The 25269-nt window shown below is 40.7% G+C and overlaps 2 protein-coding genes across 2 annotated transcripts in view; both read right to left on the bottom strand.

Moving 5' to 3' along the window:
• LOC6049575 (GPI inositol-deacylase) overlaps positions 1-25269 on the bottom strand; it is a 234199-nt gene that overhangs the window by 9878 nt on the left and 199052 nt on the right. The window contains 3 exon segments of the mRNA XM_038257567.1: positions 6677-6822; positions 6904-6925; positions 6987-7166. Coding sequence (XP_038113495.1) covers positions 6677-6822; positions 6904-6925; positions 6987-6989 — 171 coding nt within the window. The 5' untranslated portion in view covers positions 6990-7166.
• LOC6032334 lies at positions 12091-25262 on the bottom strand. The gene is made up of 3 exons (XM_038263575.1): positions 24918-25262; positions 24685-24850; positions 12091-12481 (listed from the first exon to the last, which is right to left on the bottom strand). Exons 1-3 carry the CDS (start codon positions 25249-25251, stop codon positions 12091-12093), a joined length of 891 nt encoding a protein of 296 aa, XP_038119503.1. The 5' UTR covers positions 25252-25262.

Here is a 25269-nt window from a genome sequence, read left to right as displayed (position 1 = left end):
TATAAATATTTTTGTATTTTGCAATTTAAAAATTACTGTATCTCGAAGCCGTTGAGTCGTATCAAAAAGTGGTCAAAGACAAACTTATAAGAAATTGGACGGGCTTTCTGAAAAAAATACACTGAAACAAAAATACACGCCACATCTATGAGATTTTTCGATTTTTAAGTCTAAAACTTAAATTTAAAGGTGTTGTCACGTTTTTTTTTTCGTTCAAAATTTTTGAGGAAATAGCCTAAAATGTTACCAAAAGACTGACGAAAAATGTAGGATGGTATGTCCCTCCTAAAAAAATACAAAAATCATTTACTAAAACAGTTTTTTTGAAAAGTGGTCTAAACGTCAAAAATTTTGAAACCCGGTAGTGGGAATCGATTCTCCAGACAATTTTACATAAAAGTCTCCATATTGACCATTGTCCTATGTCCAATCCTTGGGAAGATACAGCGGTTTAAAAAAAAATGATGAAAAAATTGGTTTTTTGGTGGTTTTTGGCAATTTCTATATGACAGACTTGATTTTTCAGTCTCGAAAATATTTTAACCGGAAAGCTCGTCCAATTTCCGATAAGTTTGCCTTTGACAGCTTTTTGATTTGACTGGTTTTGATATTTACGTAAGCTAATTTACTATCGAGGTTTCTACCACACTGGAAAAAATATTCCCTTTTCAGTTATTAACAATGTAATTAAGTTTATATCTGTAAGCCCTTACATCCAATTGAAATGCTGTCAAAGGCAATCTTATGGGAAATTGGACGAGCTTTCCGGTAAAAATATTTTCGAGACTGAAAAACTAAGTCTGTCATATAGAAATTGTCAAAAACCACCAAAACACCCGTTTTTTCAACATTTTTATTTTTAAAACCGCTGTATCTTCCCAAGGAATGGACTTAGGACAATGATCAATACGGAGACTTTTATGTAAAATTGTCTGGAGAATCGATTCCCACTACCGGTTTTCAAAAATTTTGACGTTTAGACCACTTTTCAAAAAAACAGTTTTAGTAAATGATTTTTGTATTTTTTCAGGAGAGACATACCATCTTGCATTTTTCGTCAGTCTTTTGGTAACTTTTTAGGCTATTTCCTCAAAAATTTTGAACGAAAAAAAATCTAGACATCACCTTTAAATTTTAGTATTAGACTTAAAAATCGAAAAATCTCATAGATGTGGCGTGTATTTTTGTTTCAGTGTATTTTTTTCAGAAAGCCCGTCCAATTTCCTATCCAGGGTTTTAAGCGAAGATGGCGCTCTAATGGTGAACATCCGAAAAGTCAAAATCGCGCAGTAGCACCAACATTAGATAACAAATGTGGCTGTCATGCCATGGCACACTTCTTTCGGAATATTGGTACCACTGCGTGATTTTGACATTTCGGACGTTCACCATTAGAACGCCATCTTCGTTTAAAAACCTGGATAAGTTTGTCTTTGACCACTTTTTGATACGACTCAACGGCTTCGAGATACAGTAATTTTTAAATTGCAAAATACAAAAATATTTATATACCTTACGCCCTTCTCAAATGTTATTTTCGAGTACTATTGGCTCCATATACACAAAAATGGCTTATATAGGCCTAGGATAACATGTCTAAAAAGTTTCATTGGAATCGGAGAGGGTCGGGTACAAAAGTACCAGAAAAATTCCTGATTTGAGCTGGAATTGCTCTATATGATTAAATTTCATGAATTAACGACAGTTACTGAAATAGCATTGGAACCATCTGAAGAATTTTTCTTTAAAATATAATTATCTTTCTTCTGACTTCCGGTAATCTTCTTCAATTATAATGCCTACATTTATCTATTCACTAGATGATTTATTTAAATGTTTATATCCTTCCTTATCCTATTCCTTTTCTTTCAGCAATGGAACCATCTGGAGCATTTGTCTTTTTAATTATAGTTGTTTGTTTTGCAGCTTCCCGGAATCATCTTAAAATTATTGCTTATTTGTATTTATCTTTTCACTGTAAGATTTATTTTTATATTCATATCTACCATTCCCCATACAATATATGATCAAATTGAATGACAAGAAAGAACTTACTTTCTTCGGATTAGCTGCGCTGGTGTTTTATTAGATTAGAGTATGAATTGTTAACATTCAATACGTAGACTGTTTATGTGTAAGTACCAATAATACATGAACATTTTAAATAATTTAGTTTTTAAGAATTAGTTAAAGAATTATTTTTATTTGCAGGAAATGGAAAATCTTCGCAACAAGTTTGTGAAGTGAACTAACAACGCACGTAAGATGTATTGAGAACAAAATTATTTTGAAAATTATGTTTTTTTTTTCATATTTTTGTTTTTTTTTTCTAAATTTCAGCCCACAAGAATCTACAAAGATCTGCATTTCTATATAAGGCACTTTGTGTTTTTTCAGTTTTAGATGAACTTGAAAAACACTATCTGAATCCTGAAGGAACCTGAACGGGTATTCTGCTTGGGCGGATGAAATATGTATGAAAGGCGAATCGAGGGTGGGCCAAGGCAGTTGGAGCATTTTGGGCGGATGAACTTTATATAGGGGGCGGATCGGGGGCGACCCGCTGGCGGACCATCTTACAGGGGCGGACGAACTGTATATGAAAGGCGAATCGAGGGCGAGACACGGCGGTTGGGGCTTTTTAGGCGGATGAACTTTCTATGGGAGGCGTATCGAGGGCGACCCGCTGGCGGACCATCCTATAGGGGCGGTTGAACCATACAAAACGGCGTATGTAGGGCGGGTGAAACATTTCAAGGCAAACCTGGGCAACCCCGGGACGAGTCGCTGGCGGACCAACGTCACGATAAAAAACTGATCGTGCGCCAAATTGTTGCAAATTTTATCCGCCTGCGGGTCGCCCATGGTCCGCCAAATCAAACGCTGGCGGATCGCCAGAGCGGTTTGGCGGTCCGCCAGCGAACCACCGGCGGGCTGCCCAGTCAATGTGGGTTAACTCAGTGCGGACGTTACGCATCGGCGGCCGTTACTGATCGTGTGGTCCGCCCTAGAACCGCCCTGGCGGGCCGAGGGCGAGCCGCCTGGGCGGTTGAAATTTGACATTTGAAATTTTTCAATTTCGTCCGCCCTCCATCCGCCTTGGCGTGCCATGGGCGCATCGCCTGGGCGGTTCAAACTGATCGCTGAAATGTTTTAATATCGTTCGCCCCTCAATCTCCGCGGCGAGCCAAAGGCTGATTGCCGTGGCGGTTTGCATCTGAAGGAATTTATTTCGAATTTGACATTTCAGCCAGTTTTCAACGAGCTTCGGTGGGTGTTGTTATTTAATCGGCGGCTGCTGATTTTCGTTGTTAAGTTTGTGTTGGGTGAAGTGTTGTGTTGTTTAGATTGTTTACTTATGTAAACAAACAGTTGAAAGTGCGTTTGAAATAGTGATTGAAGGTTGTTTTGCAAGAATAATCGTTATTGTTGGTGTAATTTATGTGACACCCCTTATAAATATTGTTGGCAGATGTGCAATCATTTGGAATACTTAGAATTTGATATGTTTCATTGTTATTATGATTTGATTTGTTCTTTCTTGTATGTTTGTATGGAAATTTGGTGTACATTTTGGTAAAAAGTATATCTTTCCCAGGGAAACCTCTTGAAGAGTATCGAGGTGGCATTTACAAAGCGGATTTTGTGCCAATGTTTACTCAAATAATGTTAATGTTTGTTTTGTGGGAATGTTAACACTCCAAAGATTGCGGGTTCAGTGCCAGCAGTGGAGGTAATTAGTGGTGCAGCAGCGATTCTTGTCTTTCTTTTGTTTGACGTTTTTAGGTGTGCATGATGCAGGACGTAGGTAGGAAGTAATTTCAATTATTTTCAATTATCAGTTCAGTGGCAACAGTATCATTTAAAATTGTGTTTAATTTTTTTTACAGCTTCCTGGATCATTTATAAATGAACTGCTTATATGTATTTATCTATTCTTCATTTGATTTATTTGTATGTTTATATAATTCCTATTCCTTGTCCTTTTTTCTACCATTCCTCCATACCATATATGATCAAATTTCATGAACTAACGACAGTTACTGAAATAGCAATGGAACCATCTGAAGAATTTTTCTTTAATATATAATTATCTTTCTTCCAGCTTCCGGGAATCTTCTTCAATTTTAATGCCTACATTTGTCTATTCACTAGATGATTTATTTAAATGTTTATATCCTTCCTTATACAATTCCTTTTCTTTCAGCAATGGAACCATCTGGAGAATTTGTCTTTTTAATTATAGTTGTTTGTTTTGAAGCTTCCCGGAATCATCTTTAAAATTACTGCTTATTTGTATTTATCTTTTCACTGTAAGATTTATTTTTAATATTCATATCTACCATTCCCCCATACAATATATGATCAAATTGAATGACAAGAAAGAGCATGGGGTGTAATCTACTAGGATACTTTCTTCGGATTAGCTGCGCTTGTGTTTGATTAGATTAGAGTATGAATTGTTAACATTCAATACGTTGCCTGTTTATATGTAAGTACCAATAAAAAAAAGCAAAGTAATCCACTTTAACGACACCGGGTCTTTTGTGGTCTCTGTTGCAAGTTTCTGCTCATTTCTAGGCGTCCGAAGGTTATGTGTGGTGAGTCACCCAAAACCTCTTTTACGCAAATGGACCGACGTTTTACTTCCCTATCCGATAGAAGGCGTGGTCAGGAAAATCTCGTCTCGAAAAATGCCACCGGGTCCGTCTGGGATTGAACCCAGGCCATACTGGGGTTTAGAGACTACCACGCTAACCACTGAACCACCGGACCCGGCAAGTACCAATAATACATGAACATTTTAAATAATTTAGTTTTTAAGAATTAGTTTAAGAATTATTTTTATTTCCAGGAAATGAAAAATCTTCGCAATAAGTTTGCTTATCAATATATTATTTTGTTTCTTTATTTTTTTCATCATTTCACCTCAGTGAACTAACAACGCACGTAAGATGTATTGAGAACAAAATTATGTTGAAAATTATGTTTTTTTTTTCATATTTTTGTTTTATTTCTAAATTTCAGCACACAAGAATCTACAAAGATCTGCAATTCTATATAAAGCACTTTGTGTTTTTTCAGTTTTAGATTAACTTGAAAAAACACTATCAGAATCCTGAAGGAACCTGAACGGGTATTCTGCTTGGACGGATGAAATATGTATGAAAGGCGAATCGAGGGCGAGCCAAGGCGGTTGGGGCATTTTGGGCGGATGAACTTTATATAGGGGGCGTATCAAGGGCGACCCGCTGGCGAACCAACCTTCAGGGGCGGCTGAACCGTATATGAGAGGCGCATCAAGGGCGAGCCAAGGCGGTTGGGGCTTTTTGGGCGGTTGAACTTTATATAGGGGGCTGATCGGGGACGACCCGCTGGCGGACCATCTTACAGGGGCGGACGAACCGTATATGAAAGGCGGGTCGAGGGTGAGCCACGGCGGTTGGGGCTTTTTAGGCGGATGAACTTTATATAGGGGGCTGATCGGGGGCGACCCGCTGGCGGACCATCTTACAGGGGCGGACGAACCGTATATGAAAGGCGGGTCGAGGGCGAGCCACGGCGGTTGGGGCTTTTTGGGCGGATGAATTTTATATGGGGGGCGTATCAAAGGCGACCCGCTGGCGAACCAACCTACAGGGGCGGCTGAACCGTATATGAGAGGCGCATCAAGAGAGAGCCAAGGCGGTTGGGGCTTTTTGGGCGGTTGAACTTTATATAGGGGGCTGATCGGGGGCGACCCGCTGGCGGACCATCTTACAGGGGCGGACGAACCGTATATGAAAGACGGGTCGAGGGCGAGCCACGGCGGTTGGGGCTGTTTAGGCGGATGAACTTAGGCGTATCGAGGGCGACCCGCTGGCGGACCACCCTATAGGGGCGGTTGAACCATACAAAACGGCGTATGTGGGACGGGTGAAACATTTCAAGGCAAACCTGGGCGACCCCGGGGCGAGTCGCTGGCGGACCAACGTCACGATAAAAAAAACTGATCGTGCGCCAAATTGTTGCAAATTTTATCCGCCTGCGGGTCGCCCATGGTCCACCAAATCAAACGCTGGCGGATCGCCAGAGCGGTTTGGCGGTCCGCCAGCAAACCGCCGGCGGGCTGCCCAGTCAATGTGGGTGTCATCCGCTAGCCCCGAGTCGACATCGGTTTATGTACAGGCGTCCCGGTATTATGAGTCCCCCACACACGTCGCAAGCTGTTTGTGAAGCAATCTGGTTCAATAAGCTGTTCCGGATGTTAAATATCCAGTTGATCATCCCATCCACCACCCATCCCATCTACGAAGACAAATAAGCTTGTATTTTCATCTTTAAGAACACAGAATCAAAGCGGACGAAGCATGTGGAGGTTAAATATCACTACGTGCGAGAAAAGTTTTGGCGGAAGTAGGTTGAACTGCTATACATCTCGACGAAGGAACAGAAGGTGGACATCCTTACAAAGCCCTTGGCCCGTGTGGCTTTCGAGAAGATGCGGTTGGTGATGAGATTAGAAAGAGGAGGGATGTAAGAGAAGGCTTTCCAATTTAACGTGTAACACTGTTTTGATTTAATTTGGCACCCCTGGTAACGGAAGAGCAACTGTCAGTCTGAAAAATTCTACGACCCCCCCTCCCCCCTCCCCATCCTAAGTGTCCACGTGGTTCATGGATGGCACCTTACTTACCTTATACAAAGGGTTTGGATCTAAGCGTATCATTTGAACACGTGTTTTCGGAAGCCCTGTATCGAATTTATGCTGAAAATTTCTACGAATGTCTTCAATCCAATCTTCTTCATCTATCATATTGTTAGTTAGAGTTGATAACTGTTCTGTAATTAAAAATAATCATATCTGAATTTTAGCAGAAAGAGATTTTTTCCTAACAAAATAATGTCATTTGATTTTTTTACCGGCACCGGAAGAAGGACCGCCCTGCAAAAATATACAAAGAATAAATCTAATGGATATTTAAAGCACTTCTCTCGCAACTTACCATAAAGAACTGGTATGCTTTCGTCAATCTGATTTCTTTGTTGGCTATGAATTTACTGTTTGATTTTTTGTCCAAATCAATAATGCTGTGCAGAAAACGATTGACAACCAGAACGAACTGTAAACACCATACCACGCAAAGATGGTCCGCCGATTGCCATACATTGGGAATATTATGAGTCTAAAATAAGAAAAACTAAATTATAATGGTTGGTGTGTGTGTGTGTGTGTGTGTGTGTGTGTGTGTGTGTGTGTGTGTGTCTGTGGTCTCCAATTGGCCATCGCCCAGCAGGGTTGATTGGTAGACACACATGAATTTTCTTGGTGTACTTCGATTTGGTTCTGCACGTGAAATTTTGACGAGCAGTGCTCGTGCTTATGTTCAGCACACGGTGCTTATGATTTCCCGTGCCTATGGTCAAAAATACTGTTTTGAACCCAGCCATTTTTTTTTTTAATCCACGGACTTGATAGACAAAGGTTCCAGTTCAACACGGATCATTCCAGATATTTTTTTAAATAAATGATAACTGTTTACCAACCCATCTCATGAATTCCGGATGGAGATATTAAAAATAGGTAACCTCTTTGATGGAAGTGAACGATTGAACGATAACATTGGCACCCACCCTTGCCATTGTTAGGTCAAGTGCGCACGCGCTCTGTCCCGAAATGGTCGGATTTGTTCTATAAATGATTGGACCACAATCCGTCATCTAGCGACACTCCGCGCCATTCAACGTAAGGTCGCAGGCCTTCTCTTCAAAGGAGGGCCCCTAGATACGCCCGGAACAGTGGTACTGGGGCTCCCAAACAGCCAAGGAGAGGAACTTAGACGCAGCGCCTGAAGTAGATGCCCCACAAGCCTTTCCTGGAAGCCAGGGCACAGGTTGTCCTCGCCGTTTTTGGCCCCACCACCCTGATCAGCGTATTGGCGACCAGCAAGGGAACATTTTCCTGGTCGGTCCTGCTGCAACTCAAGAAGGCAATGGTGAGCGCCAGCGGTAGCGAATCTTCCCGGTCGCGCACTTCCGAACCGGTGATTCGGCACGGCGTCAGAGCGAGGGCCTTACCGTCGAAGGTGCTACCTACCTTTCCCGGAAATTTTTCAGGCTGCATTATGATTCACTTGGTGAACCCGGTGGATAATGGGCGCACACGTTTGGTTGTAATGCAATTATAAGTACTAATAAAAATCAATGAATGGAATATTCACTATATTCTTCATTCGAATGGCATACAATATTAAAAGCAAAATCGTTCACTTTTAGTAATTTTTGGTTCGGCTTCACTGTTTCCCGATTTCTTTATTAGTCTCACATCTGTTAGTCGAACGTCATTAGCTGGCCACCCTGTCTGGCTGTGGTTGCAATAGCCGCTGCCTGCAGGAAGCCATATTGCTAGGCGTAGGACAGGTTCAGGTTACCAACCGCGACGTCACCAGCTGGTTCTTGTTGCCAGCCCAGCGTCTTGCAGGATGAGTCCATGTCGATAAGGTTCGCGTACGCGTCAATATTCTGGCAACTGAGATTGGCCGCCATTTCTGAGGATTTTTAAAGAACGATTATTAGATAAGCAAGACAGAGTTGCAATCGGAAAGACGGTGCAGCCATCGAGTGCGTGGATTACCTCGTCAATGCACTCGCCCAACTCGTAGTTGTCGACCGTTTCCCTCGAGGTGTCCGTGGGATAGATTCCGCCGACGCACTCCGACATGGTTTCGTTCGCCGAGTCATCAATGTTGAACATCTGCAGATGCTCGTCCGAGCCGTCCTCCATGTCGTGCGCTCCAGCAACTCTTGTTAATTGTTCGAACAAGCGACCGAGACGACGATAAACTGCTGCCAGCCTTGTGCTGAATGATGTTGGAAACGGGTTGGTGCACCTGAACAAACTCAGGCGTGGGCAGTTGGTCCGACCGGAAGTCGCACGTGACCTCGCTGAAGATTCACGACGGATCGCCCAGTTTGACGTCTGGAAAATGTGCAAACAAAAAGAAGAGCGAGAATGTTAGTTATGGATTTCGAGTGGCGCCGGGATCGCAGCGATAGAGAATGCGTGATTCCTCACGGTTGGGCTGTTTTTTACCACTGGCGTATCCGGCGAAGATTTGAACTGGTCCACTATGAACCGTTGCACGATCCGATGCAAGATCTTCTGGTGGCAAAACGTGTTCAGGGATAGCAGATTAAATTGATTCTTGTGCATGGACCTGTTGCTGCTGCTTATTTCTCCAACCGGCACACTATGGTACATTGGGTGGCCAAGTTTAAAAAAGTGACTGTAGGGTCTGATCCTTCGAGTGTGATACCCCTTGGCACATGAGGTGTGTCAGTGGTAGTCGTGGGAGAGAAGAGCGACAGTGGGCGGGAGAGTAGGAACAAGAGACTGACAGTCATGGATGAACGGGAAGTGGAAGTACACGTTGCGCGGAGTGGTGTTGCGACGCGAGTGGTTCGAGAGGTACCGGAATCAGGTTCCGAAGGATCCGCAGAGGAATCGGCGACGGACTGTAGGTCAGGGGTGATCGGGAGGATGACTGGCAGCCAACAAGCTGCGTCCGTTACGCCGGGACCTTACAATCTGGCGATGAGGATGGGATGCAGGTAACAGTGATTTTTTTGTGTGATGGAATATAGGGCTAAGCAGGCCATTGTTTGAAGATGTTTTTTTGTTTTCAAATGAGTGTGAGTGCACTCAGAAAAGGAGGAGGAGAGATACTGTGAGGAGTTTCGACCGTTTGATCGTCGTATGAGAAAGGCGAAACGTCAAACAAAACATGGGTGCGTTTAGTGATCCAAAATAAAACGATAAGTCAAATAATGTTGACGTAGGACTTCGGTCGTATGACGTAGGATAAGTTTGAAATGTAGTAAATGAATTTATTTGATGTTAAGTTTCCAAACGGTTTTGACAAAGAATTTCAACAATATGACGTAAGACAAGTTTAAAATTTATAATTTGGATTGAAGGATGATTCATCAACTTTTGAGTTAAAAAAAAATGTTACGAAGGATAATAAAACAAGTTGCGTATCTACATCATTGAGTTGTATTCTTCAATACTACAAAACGAATTTAAATTGTGTAAAGTTGAGCTGATTGGAGGACCTACAATTAACTTAAATCATTTTTTAGTTGATGCTTCGAGAACTACTTTTGTGTATTAAAAAAAACTGATATACCTTAACATATTTCAGATTCCAACAGACGTCAATGCAAGAAGTAAACAAGGGGTTGTTTTCAGATGAAATGTCCCTGTTGTTACAGGTGGTGAACGAGAGGTTGTTCACGGGTAAAATGTCCCTGTTGTTACAGGTGTGGACAAAACAAGAGTGTGCCACTCAAGGTTTTGGGCACGGTTCTGGCTCGGCGACAGAACTTTTGGCCCCGAACCAACTTTATTGAAAATATGGGTAATCTCTTTTGAGTGTGTACACATTTTGACGTTTAGAACGTCATCCAAGCAGCCAAAGAAAATTTTGTTGTTGTTATTATTTTTTGTCGAACAGGCTTTTAATTCGCTTTGTGGCCAAGAAACACCGGCTGGTCCAAACAACGCGCCGGACTCGAACAACCCGCAGCGGCCGGAGTCCAAGAAACAGCACGCAACCTGATCGACGACAATCACAATCTGGAATCTGCGTTGCGATTCTTCTCGTCGGTGTCGGGTATCTTCGGCAACCAGCAGAATCAGCATCTGCAGCTTATTAAACAAATGTTGGTCAAATATCTGGACCCATCGTCCGTTCCGAAGGTGCTCTTCCAGGTTGTTTGTACCTTCGGAGCGTTCATTCTGTTGCACGATAAGGACGAAGGGTGATGATAATCACGGCCGAAAGTATCGACGAGGTGATGATTTTACTGTCGGATAATGTTCTGAGATGTTCCGGAAGCGGACGTAAAAGAACGTGGCTTCTTTGGTTCCGCTGGTGCTACAGATGATGATCGACCTGGAGGACGACGAGGAGTGATCCGTGTCGGACGAGACTGCCGATGATAACACCAGCGACAAAAATGTGATTGCCGAGTCGGCGTGAGTCTTGTCGGAAAGGCCATTCTGCCGTACATTATCGAAAACATTACAAACATGTTGAACTGGAAGTAACGGCACGCCGCTCTGTTAGTCGTCTCGGCCGCTGGCTAAGGTTGCCACAAGCAGATGGAAAGCATGCTGACGAACATCATGCAGGGCGTGCTCAAGTAGTTGATGGGTCATTTGACAGATCATTGGTCAAATGGCCACCGACTTAGCATAGGTCTTCGAGAAGAAGGCCTGGGCTGACCGGCAGTGGGGACTCTGCATACTCAACGAATTTAAGTTTTCCATTTCAGCGAAGCCTGTTAATAAACGATTGTCAGTACGGTTAAATTGAACTAGGGTTAAGCCCATTAAGATGATGAAAAACGACATCCTCTCACCGAAGGTTTGATGTCGGAAAAAGAAAAAGGAAGCATAGGAGTCGGAACATCGGAACTTATGACGACTTGCCGGATTTCTCACATGACGTGAACCCAACCCATCTCCGTTCCCAGCTTGGTTCCGAATCTACATCAGGCTACCGGAGTAGCTCCACCGATTGCGGCTGCAACTTCTGCAGCGTTTTAAATTTATTTCGAGTACATTTACAAATTTTCGTATTGGTTACTCATTACACAACTTAGTAACAATGGTTCGTTTCCTCGTGAACGTTTACTGATCAAACTCGAGGTCACTCTTGGCAAGGTAGAACACTTGTCGCGATGGATCCGCAAGGTACTTGGCCGCAGGCGTGTGGCGGAAGAACTGTAGTTGCCGCCGTCGTCACTGTTGGCATTTGAGCACTCGAGCAGGTAACCCACGTTACAATCAGCACCTAGAAGTCGCGCAAGACCGTTGTGATTATACCACTTCAATTCTCCGTTCCTTCGCAGACGATCAGCCCGCAACACTTGCTCGCACCACAGTGGCAAATCTTTTTCTGGTCGCCGAACGTCTCAAAGTTGTATTTGAAGGTGAGCTCTTAGCCCTGGTGGAGAAAAGAGTAAGAAGAGTTAGTTGTAGTAAGTGGTTTTACCGGAATTTCGAAAAACTTACTGCCTTGAGGTCCTTGAGGGCAAACAGCCCTACGGATTGGCTTCCGCCGACCTTCCACAGCAACGTCTCGCAGTTGGACTCGAGTAGTTGATGAACCTGGCCAAGTTGCCCTTGGGCCCCGCGTCGATCGTCTGCTCCGAGTCCACCGTCAGGAAGTAGTAATTTTCGTCCTTTTGATATATCCGCCGCGGCAACTCCTCGTTGTTGATCACTTCTCGCAAATGTCCTTTTGCTTGTGTTGCCGCCGGAATACCACGTCCGGGTCCGCTGGCAGGGCTATCGTGAGCGCGGGCCAGAACTTGAACGCGGAGATGGAGGTGGAGATGAGACTCCGCTCTTATCGCACCGTTGCCGTTGATTGAGCACTGCTCGAGTGAGTGCTTGGGGCAGATCATGATCGACGTGGTCAGTAGCTGGAATCTGGCGGGAATGCACTTGACATCGGGTACGAAGAAGGACATCGAATGCACCGGACGAGGGAGCCCCGTGTGGCGGTCGAGTTGGTATGAGGATCTTCCGTGACGCAGGAGTGACACATATGGTATGGCAAAGGAACAACCGGAACAACCGTTGAGTGGTCATCAGAATCGGATTGTTCGACTGCTTGACCGGACCACTTTTATTGTTGCTGTTAAAAACCGCGTGCAACTTTTCGCAGGAAGAAAAAAACGGGTTGACTTTGTTTGGATTTTTTGCTTGACAGTGACAGCTGTTGTGCAGTGCACGCTAAATTTATTTCCAAAAATCGGCTACTTTTCAATCAAAGTTCCAGACACGGTTCCAGCGCGGTGCTGGCTCCGACCAGCTCGGTGCTGGCTCTGAGCTCGAGGTTCCAGCACCGGCAGAACCGAAGTGTCACCCCCCTAGGGACAAAAGGTTGTTCACGGGTAAAATGTCCCTGTATAATTTACGGGTGGTGAACAAGAAGTTGTTCATGGGTGAAATGTCCCTGTATAATTTACGGGTGGTGAACAAGAGGTTGTTCGCGGGTGTTGAATGAAATGAATGTTCATTGGATAAGTGATCAGTTGTCTAGCTGTTCATGATTGAAACTGAAGTTATCCGTGTTACTGTAGGATGTGTTCAAATGGATTGTGCAAAGGTTAAAAGATCAGCTGTCTAGCTATTCACCAATGGAAATGGTGTTGCCCCTATAAATATTATAGGTGGTGAACAAAATGATGTTCACGGGTTAAGTGTTCAGTTGTCAAGCTGTTCACAAATGGAAATAGTACTGTCCCTATAATTATTATAGGTGGTGAACAAAAGTTGTTCACGGGTTGAGTGTTCAGTTGTCAAGCTGTTCACAAATGGAAATAGTACTGTCCCTATAATTATTATAGGTGGTGAACAAAATGTTGTTCACGGGTTAAGTGTTCAGCTGTCCGGCTGTTCACGAATGGAAATAAAGTTGTCCCTATAATTATTATAGGTGGTGAACAAAATATTGTTCACGGGTTAAGTGTTCAGTTGTCCGGCTGTTCACGAATGGAAATAAAGTAGTCCCTATAATTATTATAGGTGGTGAACAAAATATTGTTCACGGGTCTAGTGTTCAGTTGTCTAGCTGATCGCGATTGTAAGTAATGTTGTCCCTATAATTACTATAGGTGGTGAACAAAATGTTGTTTACGGGTTAAGTGTTCGGCTGTCCGACTGTTCACGAATGGAAATAAAGTAGTCCCTATAATTATTATAGGTGGTGAACAAAATATTGTTCACGGGTTGAGTGTTCAGTTGTCAAGCTGTTCACAAATGGAAATAGTACTGTCCCTATAATTATTATAGGTGGTGAACAAAATATTGTTCACGGGTCTAGTGTTCAGTTGTCTAGCTGATCGCGATTGTAAGTAATGTTGTCCCTTTAATTACTATAGGTGGTGAACAAAATGTTGTTCACGGGTTAAGTGTTCAGCTGTCCGGCTGTTCACGAATGGAAATAAAGTAGTCCCTATAATTATTACAGGTGGTGAACAAAATATTGTTCACGGGTTAAGTGTTCAGTTGTCCAGCTGTTCACGAATGGAAATAAAGTTGTCCCTATAATTATTATAGGTGGTGAACAAAATGTTGTTCACGGGTCTAGTGTTCAGTTGTCTAGCTGATCGCGATTGTAAGTAATGTTGTCCCTATAATTACTATAGGTGGTGAACAAAATGTTGTTTACGGGTTAAGTGTTCAGCTGTCCGGCTGTTCACGAATGGAAATAAAGTAGTCCCTATAATTACTATGGGTGGTGAACAAAATGTTGTTCACGGGTCTAGTGTTCAGTTGTAAAGCTGTTTACTAATGAAAATAGTGTTGTCCCTATAATTATTATAGGTGGTGAATAAAATGTTGTTCACGGGTTTTGTATGTAATTCACGAATGGAGATGTCCGTACTGAGGAGGTTCAGTTTTCTAACTGTCAAATAGTTCCAAAGGAATCGTTTTTATATCTGTTATAAATAATGAACAAAGGTGTGAATCATGGGTGTTTCAGGAGTTGTTGAAGCCATTCAGGAATTGAAGTCAATCACAATAAGTCAACCGTTTGAAATTGTCATGGATATTAATATATATAGTTGATAATCAGAGAGTATAACTTGTTATTGTAGTTTTATCAGTATTAAGACCATGTGCCGGGAATTTGGAAGGGGAAAGGGTTTTGCGAATGTCCACTGAAATGCCTAGCATAGATATGATTTGAGAATGTTCGCAGGATGCCCTTGTGCACAGGAGGCTTCATGAGAGCATGAGCATGAACATGAGAGATCACCCATGGTTGCCCCTCCGTTGCTGAACAGAACCGTAATATCCTTTCAGCACTACTGATTATATGCTTCGACGATCTAGTGGTGTTTCCCTTATCAACAGCATGTATGAATGCGCTGAAAAGATAAAACACCATGATTGCTAAAGGCTACACTAGATCAGTTGCGAATAGGTAACAGTCATTGGCCACCAACGGCGCCCGCCATGTCAGTTTGTAGATCTCGATTTTAAGGGACGGGAATGTTAGTTAGCGCAGGTTGCTACTAGGGCAGCTGATTTACTCTGTGCTTACACCCCACAAGCGCCAGGAACCTGAAAATTTGTTAGTAGGATAGGGTGTTTGGTCAGGATTCACCATAGAAGATGATGATGCGACCCAAAATCATAGTGTTTGTTGAAAGGTATTATGTTTTAATCTCAAGGCAAGCAATCGGATGCTGCGGATGAGTCATTTCCCGTTTATCGGCTGTTAACTTTTAATTGAAATGGATTTATCTTAGACAGCCGGCTGTGGAAAGATAGAACCAAAATTATTTGTAATTAAATGATGAAGAATTTAACAGTCTGACTTTTTAACTGAGATGTTTTTACGAGTTTTACATGATTCATGTTTAGTGGGGTACTGATTAACGAAGCGAACGACGAGTTACGATGTTTATCGAGCTGAAATGGTATGATAAGGTTTTGTTGTTATTGCACACCGACGACGAACGCGAAAAAACCCTGCGACCCGACCGAAAGGCATCGCAAATAAGACTGGCTCAATTGTCATCGATGACAACCAGAACCAGCCGCACTTTTACACACATACACGCACGCGAAAAAAACAAAAAACACACCGACGACGAACGCGAAAAAAAAAACACGACCCGACGGAAAGGCATCGCAAATCAAACTGAGGAAATGGAGAGAAAAATAACATAAAAAATAAAACCTAATCACATAAAACCTACTCACATAAAACCAATCACCCCATGCACACAAATAGCAACACAAAAGAGACGAAAATTATCACGAAAAAACAGAACTGCGCGTCCCAAGAAGCACTGCACTTTTGATGGCATTATTCAATTATTATGCCCAATCACCTCATGCACACAAAGAGCGACACAAAAGAGACGAAAATTATCACGAAAAAACAGGACTGCGCGTCCACCGAAGCACCGCACTTCTGATGGCATTATTCAATTATTATGCCCAATCACCCCATGCACACAAAGAGCGACACAAAAGAGACGAAAATTATCACAAAAAAACAGGACTGCGCGTCCACCGAAACACCGCACTTCTGATGGCATTATTCAATTATTATGCCCAATCACCCCATGCACACAAAGAGCGACACAAAAGAGACGAAAATTATCACGAAAAAACAGGACTGCGCGTCCACCGAAGCACCGCACTTCTGATGGCATTATTCAATTATTATGCCCAATCACCCCATGCACACAAAGAGCGACACAAAAGAGACGAAAATTATCACAAAAAAACAGGACTGCGCGTCCACCGAAGCACCGCACTTCTGATGGCATTATTCAATTATTATGCCCAATCACCCCATGCACACAAAGAGCGACACAAAAGAGACGAAAATTATCACGAAAAAACAGGACTGCGCGTCCACCGAAGCACCGCACTTCTGATGGCATTATTCAATTATTATGCCCAATCACCCCATGCACACAAAGAGCGACACAAAAGAGACGAAAATTATCACAAAAAAACAGGACTGCGCGTCCACCGAAGCACCGCACTTCTGATGGCATTATTCAATTATTATGCCCAATCACCCCATGCACACAAAGAGCGACACAACAGAGACAAAAATTATCACGAAAAAACAGGACTGCGCGTCCACCGAAGCACCGCACTTCTGATGGCATTATTCAATTATTATGCCCAATCACCTCATGCACACAAAGAGCGACACAAAAGAGACGAAAATTATCACGAAAAACAGGACTGCGCGTCCACCGAAGCACCGCACTTCTGATGGCATTATTCAATTATTATGCCCAATCACCCCATGCACACAAAGAGCGACACAAAAGAGACGAAAATTATCACAAAAAAACAGGACTGCGCGTCCACCGAAGCACCGCACTTCTGATGGCATTATTCAATTATTATGCCCAATCACCCCATGCACACAAAGAGCGACACAAAAGAGACGAAAATTATCACGAAAAACAGGACTGCGCGTCCACCGAAGCACCGCACTTCTGATGGCATTATTCAATTATTATGCCCAATCACCCCATGCACACAAAGAGCGACACAAAAGAGACGAAAATTATCACGAAAAACAGGACTGCGCGTCCACCGAAGCACCGCACTTCTGATGGCATTATTCAATTATTATGCCCAATCACCCCATGCACACAAAGAGCGACACAAAAGAGACGAAAATTATCACGAAAAAACAGGACTGCGCGTCCACCGAAGCACCGCACTTCTATGCACAGGAGGCTTCAGGATGTTCATTAATGCCTGATGTAGAGATGGCTTGTGAACATCTACTAGTAAGAATGAAAGTAGAAGATGATTGTGAATGTCGACTATAATACCTGGCGGAGAGATGGTTGGTGGATATTCACTGGAAGGCCTGATGAAATTTAAAGGAATGTTGTTGTGGATGTTCACTCATGGCTGACGGAGAGATGGCTTGTGAATATCCACTGGAAAGACAGTTGTGGTGAAGGGTTGTGAAAATTACATTAGTAAAAGGGTTTTTATGAAGAGAAAAAAATTCAAATTAGTTTTTTTTTTTTAATTTATATTTATTCAAATTTCTTTTCCATGTACATTCATTCAGTTAAAATATTATTGAGTGTCCAATCACAAACGATGACTTTTCACCTCAATTTTAAATACTAGCAACTTTCATTTATTCATGAAATATTGTAGCTTTCGCTATTCAGTGATTTCAAATGTAGGAGGTCCTACATGTACAAAAGGGAAAAGGGATACCTTAAAACTAACTTATAAACTATATAAAGAGCGGATCAATGCAGCTGAAGACTGCAATGATTTTTGTCGAAATGCATCAATTATCTTATTGGACATAACATCCAAAGTGTCAACTTCGGCTAATTGATGAAGTTCACTGGTGCTGAACCAGGAGGAAGTTTCAGAATCATTTTCAGAATTTTGTTCTGAATCCTCTGAAGTTTTTCTTCCTGGTTAAGCAACAGCTTGTCCAGATCGGCACAGCATAAAGCATGGCAGGTCTGAAAATTTGTTTATAAATTAACAGTTTATTCTTGAGACAAAGTCTAGAATTCCTGTTTATAAGTGGATACAAACATTTAATATATTTGTTACATTTAACCTGGATACTTTCAATGTGATCCTTGTAAGTAAGGTTTTGTCAAAACCAAGTCCAAGATATTTCACTTGATCCTCCCACTTTAAATTTACCTCATTCATCTTTATAATGTGATGACTTTTTGGTTTAAGAAAATCAGCCCTTGGTTTGTGAGGGAAAATAATAAGTTGAGTTTTGCAGCATTTGGAGTAATTTTCCATTCTTTCAAATAAGAATTGAAAATATCCAAGCTTTTGTAATCTTCTTGTGATGACACGAAGGCTTCTGCCTTTGGCGGAGATGCTTGTGTCATCAGCAAAAAGTGATTTCTGACATCCTGGGGGCAAATCAGGCAAGTCAGAAGTAAAAATATTGTATAAAATTGGACCCAAAATGCTTCCTTGAGGGACGCCAGCACGTACAGGTAGTTGATCAGATTTGCTATTCTGATAACATACCTGCAGAGTACGATCCGTCAAATAATTTTGAATAATTTTCACGATATAAATCGGAAAATTAAACCTTTTCAATTTCGCAATCAAACCTTTATGCCAAACACTGTCAAATGCTTTTTCTATGTCTAGAAGAGCAGCGCCAGTAGAATAGCCCTCAGATTTGTTGCTTCGAATTAAATTTGAAACTCTCAACAACTGATGAGTAGTTGAATGCCCAAGGCGAAATCCAAACTGCTCATCAGCGAAAATTGAATTTTCATTAATGTGCGTCATCATTCTATTAAGAATTATTCTTTCGAATAATTTACTAATAGATGAAAGCAAACTAATGGGCCGATAGCTTGAGGCTTCAGCAGGATTTTTATCCGGTTTCAAAATCGGAATTACTTTGGCATTTTTCCAACTACTGGGAAAATATGCCAAATCAAAACATTTGTTGAAAATTTTGACCAAGCTACTTAAAGTTGCTTCTGGTAATTTTTAATTAAAATGTAAAAATGCCATCCTCACCAGGGGCTTTCATATTTTTAAATTTTTGATAATAGATTTTATTTCATTCAGATCCGTATTAAAAACTTCATCTGATGAAAATTCTTGTTCAACAATATTCTGAAATTCTATTGAAATTTGATTTTCAATAGGACTCAAAACATTCAAGTTGAAATTATGAGCACTCTCAAACTGCTGAGCAAGTTTTTGAGCTTTTCCCCATTAGTTAATAGAATATTATCACCATCTTTTAAAGAAGGGATGGGTTTTGAGGTTTCTTAAGAACCTTTGAAAGTTTCCAAAAGGTTTGGAATAAGGTTTAATTTGTTCGACATCTCTTGCGAACTTTTCATTTCGCAGGAGAGTGAATCTGTGGTCAATAACCTTTTGCAAATCTTTTGAATTCGCTTCAGTGCAGGATCACGAGAACGTTGATACTGTCTTCGGCGAACATTTTTCAGACGAATCAGAAGCTGAAGATCGTCATCAATAATGGGAGAATCAAATTTGACTTGGACTTTAGGAATAGCAATATTCCTAGCATCCAAAATTGCATTAGTTAAAGATTCCAAGGCTGAATCAATATCAGCTTTGGTTTCTAAAACAAAATCATGATTTAAATTATTCTCAATATGATGCTGATACCTGTCCCAATTAGCTTTGTGGTAATTAAACACAGAACTATTGGGTCTGGTAACTGCTTCATGAGAAAGTGAAAAAGTTACTGGAAGATGATCAGAATCAAAATCAGCATGAGTCACTAAAGGACCACAATACTGACTTTGATTTGTCAACACCAAATCAATTGTTGATGGATTTCTAACAGAAGAAAAGCAAGTTGGCCCATTCGGGTATAAAACCGAATAAAGACCAGAAGTGCAATCTCTGAATAGAATTTTACCATTGGAATTTACTTTTGAATTATTCCAAGATTGGTGTTTGGCATTAAAATCACCGATGATCAAAAATCGAGATCTATGCCGAGTAAGTTTATTCAAATCCCCTTTGAAATAATTTTTATTTTCCCCAGTGCATTGGAATGGCAAATATGCAGCTGCAATCATAATTTTCCCAAAAGAAGTTTCAAGTTCAATGCCCAAACTTTCAATAACTTTTAACTTAAAGTCACGTAACGTGCTATAAGTCATACTACGGTGGATAACTATTGCAACTCCACCGCCATTTCGATTCATTCGGTTATTAGTTATAACTTTATAATCTGGATCACTTTTCAAATAAGTGCCAGTTTTTAAAAATGTTTCGGTTATAACAGCAACATGCACGTTATGAACTCGTAAAAGTTGAAAAATTCATTTTCTTTCGCTTTTAAAGAGCGAGCATTAAAATTCATAATATTGATGGAATTACTTAGATCCATGATTAAACTTCAGGGTAAGAACAACATCATTCGCAAATTTTAATCCAATCTGGATTGCTTCCATCATGGATGTAGCATTACTCATTGTTTGAATCAAACCAAACAGTGAGTTTTGCAAAAAGTCATTTTTCAAACGTAACATCGCCGAGATCAGAAGATCCCAAAGCGTTGCCAGCAGAAAAATTTTCAAATGAGATTTGAGGTACCTGCCCAATTTCAGAAAGATTGGTAGAGGATTTAAAATTCGTGGATGAACCCGAACCCGAAACGACGTTAGCATAAGAAATGCCATTGTTGTTACCTAACTTTTCCACGGTAGGGGTATTTCTAGAATTGTTCGAGTGAGACAGCACGAACGTTTGATTTAAAGATGCAGGTACAACCTGACTTTGAGAAAATTTCGGTTTGGATTTCGGCTGATGCTTAGCACGAGAATCCAAAACCTTTTTCTGATGGGGCAATCCCAGAAATTTGATTTGTGATTTCCACCACAATTTGCACATTTAAATTGGGTGACTTCTTTCACGGGACAATTGTCCTTGTCGTGAGAAGAATCCCCGCAAACCATGCATTTTGGAACCATGGCGCAATGATCAGTACCGTGACCGAATGCCTGGCAACGCCGGCACTGGGTCAGATTCTGGCCATTACCGCCATGTTTCTTAAAATGCTCCCACTTTACCCGTACATGGAACAAAAACTGAACTTTGTCCAAAAGTTTCAAATTGTTGATTTCATTTCTGTTGAAATGAATCAGATAAAATTGTGAAGTCAAACCAAAGCGAGAAATATTCCCGTTTGATTTTTTCTTCATTGGTATTACTTGGGATGGGGCAAAGCCAAGCAACACCTTAAGTTCGTTTTTGATCTCATCCACCGACAAGTCGTTGGAGAGACCTTTCAAGACCGCCTTGAATGGCCGAGCATTCTTGGTCTCATACGTGTAGAAATTGTGTTTGTGGTTTTTCAAATAACCAACAAAAGTTTGGTGATCTTGTAAAGATTCCGTCAACAAGCGACATTCTCCTCTTCGACCAAGCTGGAACGAAACCTTCAAATTGCAAGTTTCCTTGCAATTCTTCAGTTGCGTTCGAAAGCTGGCCAAATCGGAGACGGAAGTCACTACAATTGGCGGTGCCTTTACTCGTTTCTCGACGGCAGAAGGCTCAGTACGAGGAGAAGGTTCCTTGTCATCAGTTTCGGATAAAACACCGAAACTGTTTGTCAATGGAATTGGAGGATTGACCTCACATTCAGAATCAGAATCAGACCTCAGAAGAGGCTGTTTTCTTTTTCTGTTTCCGTTAGCCGGTTTAGCGTTCAAACGCTTCACCGACGTAACGACCAAATCTTCAGAAGATTTGCGTTTACCTTTGTTTTGACGCATTTTGCAAGCAAAGTTCTCTTAAAAAGATGGCTTCGTTTGTAAAATACAACAAAATTTCAGGCGGGGTTAGTCTTGAAAAGACTGTTTAGAATTTTGGAAAATAACTCAGGTAGTCTTTGAAAACACTGTGAATTTTGTTTTGAAATAACTCTGAGCTTAGGTAGTAAAAAATACCGCAGCTCTAGTGTCCGTTCACCACGAAGGTTCGCAAGACACTCAATTCAAATTAGTTGCTGTTTATTTCGGCCATGGCTTAACAAGAGTTACATGTGATGAAGTGAAGAGTTAGGGATCACCAGGAGCGGTTCAGATGTGGCTTTTGTATAATAGGTATTTTTAGTTTTGAATAAAAATAAAGTACAGTTAAGTTGTAGCTGATGATGAAAGCTGTATTCACAACTGCGAATTCAGCATGGTTTTAAATAAAGACAGGTTAGGCCTTGCATTCATTCATAATTCATTAAGTGGAAGAAGATTGGGTTTAGGCGCTGATAACAACATAGAAGAACGTCATGTATCGAGCACCTAATGTTGGCATATCAGCACTTTGACTTTCGATTACAGCTTTAAATAAGCGTTTTTTAGTGGGAAGTAAGCAAGCAATTTGATATTAAAACATTGCAAAACAGTTTGTTTTAATAGTGAGACTTAGTAAATTGGAAGGAATTAGGACCGAGTCCTGAACCTGTACGAGATGAGAATTCACCCTACTGTCTTAAAAACATGCGATACGAAACATTATTATATCGTTGAAAATGTTTAATGAGATTTATTAGTAAGAACGGTAATAGTCGATAATGTTTATTTGATTAACTATTTGATTGAGTATACAATTGAGTGACAAACGTTTGGATTAAATGAGGATTTAGATGCTGACCGTGTAGGCAAGATTCATGTATTGCAATATTGAAATGCTTATTTGGAGTTGTGCTGTACAATGTAATTTTGAATAGTGTTAAATTATGTAAATAATAAATAACATTGGTAGTCTAGAATCTGGAGATATGCCTATATGAGATAGTTTTGATGGAATGAAAATTCCTTTTAAACGATAGGTTATGAGTATCTATGTGTTGTTTTACTTAATGGGTAGATTCAGTTATTGCTGTTTATGTACGATCCAGTACACTGGAGAAGCTCAACTATTCGCATAGGGCTTCGATGAGTTGGATGTTAGAGTGACTATTTTGAATATATTTCACAAATGTGCGTACATCATTGGCATGATTTCTTGTGGAATAAATTTTGTTATTAGTGTTATTCATGTGACTTGAATATATAGCCAATTTGTCTGAGTAGACAGTTAGATTTGTAATATTATATTATTATTATCATTTTCCACAAACAATTTACCAAAGTTTAAATTGAACTTACTTTAGCAAAAATACAATATTTGAATCTAGTGTGCTGAACATCTGATCAATTTTGAGATTAAAAATTGCAGGATTTTCAAAAGTTCAAAGTCATTTCAAATTAATACGAGCTTATGGTTAGACAATAGGTCAGAACTTGTTTTAAACTAAGTAGGGTAGAGTAGTCATCAATGAGACACGGGGAACAATGATAAAATGGCTCTCACAAGACGTAGTTTCAATCAATCAGGCTCATATTTGGGGGAAAGGTGTGTCTACTAGATACACGTCTGCTATAATTGTGGCTTTGGTTATGGATGCTCCCTTGTAAAGTTATTCATACATGTTTGATTCTGGGGTGTAATAGTAAATTATGACTAAAAATTACATTTTCGCTCATAGGCTGCCATTAACACAAAAACTAATATTTCTCCAAATTTCTTTCGTCATTTTACAGGGCATAAGTTGGGCTACAATGTCCTTTTATTGGGTTTGACCAAAATTTAGAATATACCCAGAATCCAGGGCTGTCTCATTGTTCCCCACTCTTTTCTACCCATGGGTAACAATGAGACACTTTGATTTTTCTTCATTAAACTTTTCAAAATCTGTGGAAATCTTTCAAAACGTGAATTAGAAGTGATTTTTGGCATATTTATTGAGTTTGAACTTCATTTAACCAAAAATATAAAGTTATTTGATAAAATATATGGATTTTACAAAATTTAAATACTTTTAGTACAACTTTTGTAAATTGAACTTTCATGTTGACAAAATTGCTTGAATATATTCAAAGCAAGTCACCTGCAATGGAACAATATAAAAGCATGATGTTTTACTAGAAAAGTATTGATTTTTGTAGAGTGTCTCATTGTTCCCCAGCTGTCTCATTGTTCCTGCCAAGTGCGTCTACAATGAGACAGTTGAATAACTCTGACTGTAGACGTCAGATCGATCTCATATTTTGGTCAATGTTAGAACAAACTAAAAGAAAGAAAATGCAACAAAAAGTTCTTTAAAATATGCTAAAGAAAAAAATACAAAAATCGTTGAAGTTTAAAAACCAAAAGTGTCTCATTGATGACTACCCTACACAGAAAAAAAAATTCCGGTAAATTTACATCATTTATGATGTACCAAAAGTGCACGTCATTAATGATGCTAATTTACATTAATTTCATTGGAAATTTATGTTTCATCCGACGTAAATGTGCCTAAGAAATTTTTTTCGCAATCCTGTAAATTTCCGATGAAAATAACGTAAATTTACCCAAACGAAAATTTTTTTTTGCCTCGCTGAATCTAGATCCGATGTAATTTTCAGACGCTTTTGTAGATCGTTGCTTTGGATAGCATACTTTTGGATTGCTTTTTTGAACAAAATTGAGCATTATACAAACATGTTTTAATACTCAAGAACGTTCACCAAACAATTCGCAAAAGTATAACTCTCAACTATCAATACAAAAAGTGTTTGAAAATAGAATCGAAATCTAGATACAACGGGGCAAAATTGAATTCACAAAAGCAATTTTTGTAGTGGAAATTAAATCTCATCTGGTGATTTTTGCAATACGGAATGTACTTACCCAATGATGCATTTGGGTTGTTTGTGCTGCAGAGTCTCCGTTGACCCGCGAAATTCTCAGACTGGGGCTGCACATGACCTAAAAGAAAAGATTAAACTCTTTAGCATAATCCTTTGAAGGCTTAACATTTAGAGAATATACTTACGATGACAGGGAAAACATCGTCTGAGGTACCGGCGGATCCCTCTAGCATCTGGGTGTACCTTGATGGCCTTCAGGACCTCCTCGTCGACGTTCTTCTGGTCGGCCTTGCGCTGCTCCGACGGCACGTTCCTTTTGAAGATGTCCTTCTCAATGTGGCTGGTTTTCTTGCATGCCCGACGAAAGTGGCCGTCGATGATGTGCTTCGGGATATTGACTTTGCGCAGATCGACGCGAGTCTTGGTCGCAATGACGTAGTTCTGCGAGACACGACGAACCAGACAGCTGTTCAGGGCAAAAGGACCGGTCATCAGCAGCAGATCCGACTTCAGGGCCATCCGCAGAACGACGCGCTT

Source organism: Culex quinquefasciatus, chromosome 1 (genome assembly GCF_015732765.1).
Source record: "Culex quinquefasciatus strain JHB chromosome 1, VPISU_Cqui_1.0_pri_paternal, whole genome shotgun sequence".
In the NCBI taxonomy this organism is placed as follows: Eukaryota; Metazoa; Arthropoda; class Insecta; order Diptera; family Culicidae; genus Culex; species Culex quinquefasciatus.
The sequence above is the reverse complement of the archived record's forward strand: the minus strand, read 5'-3'. Positions and strand labels throughout refer to the sequence as shown.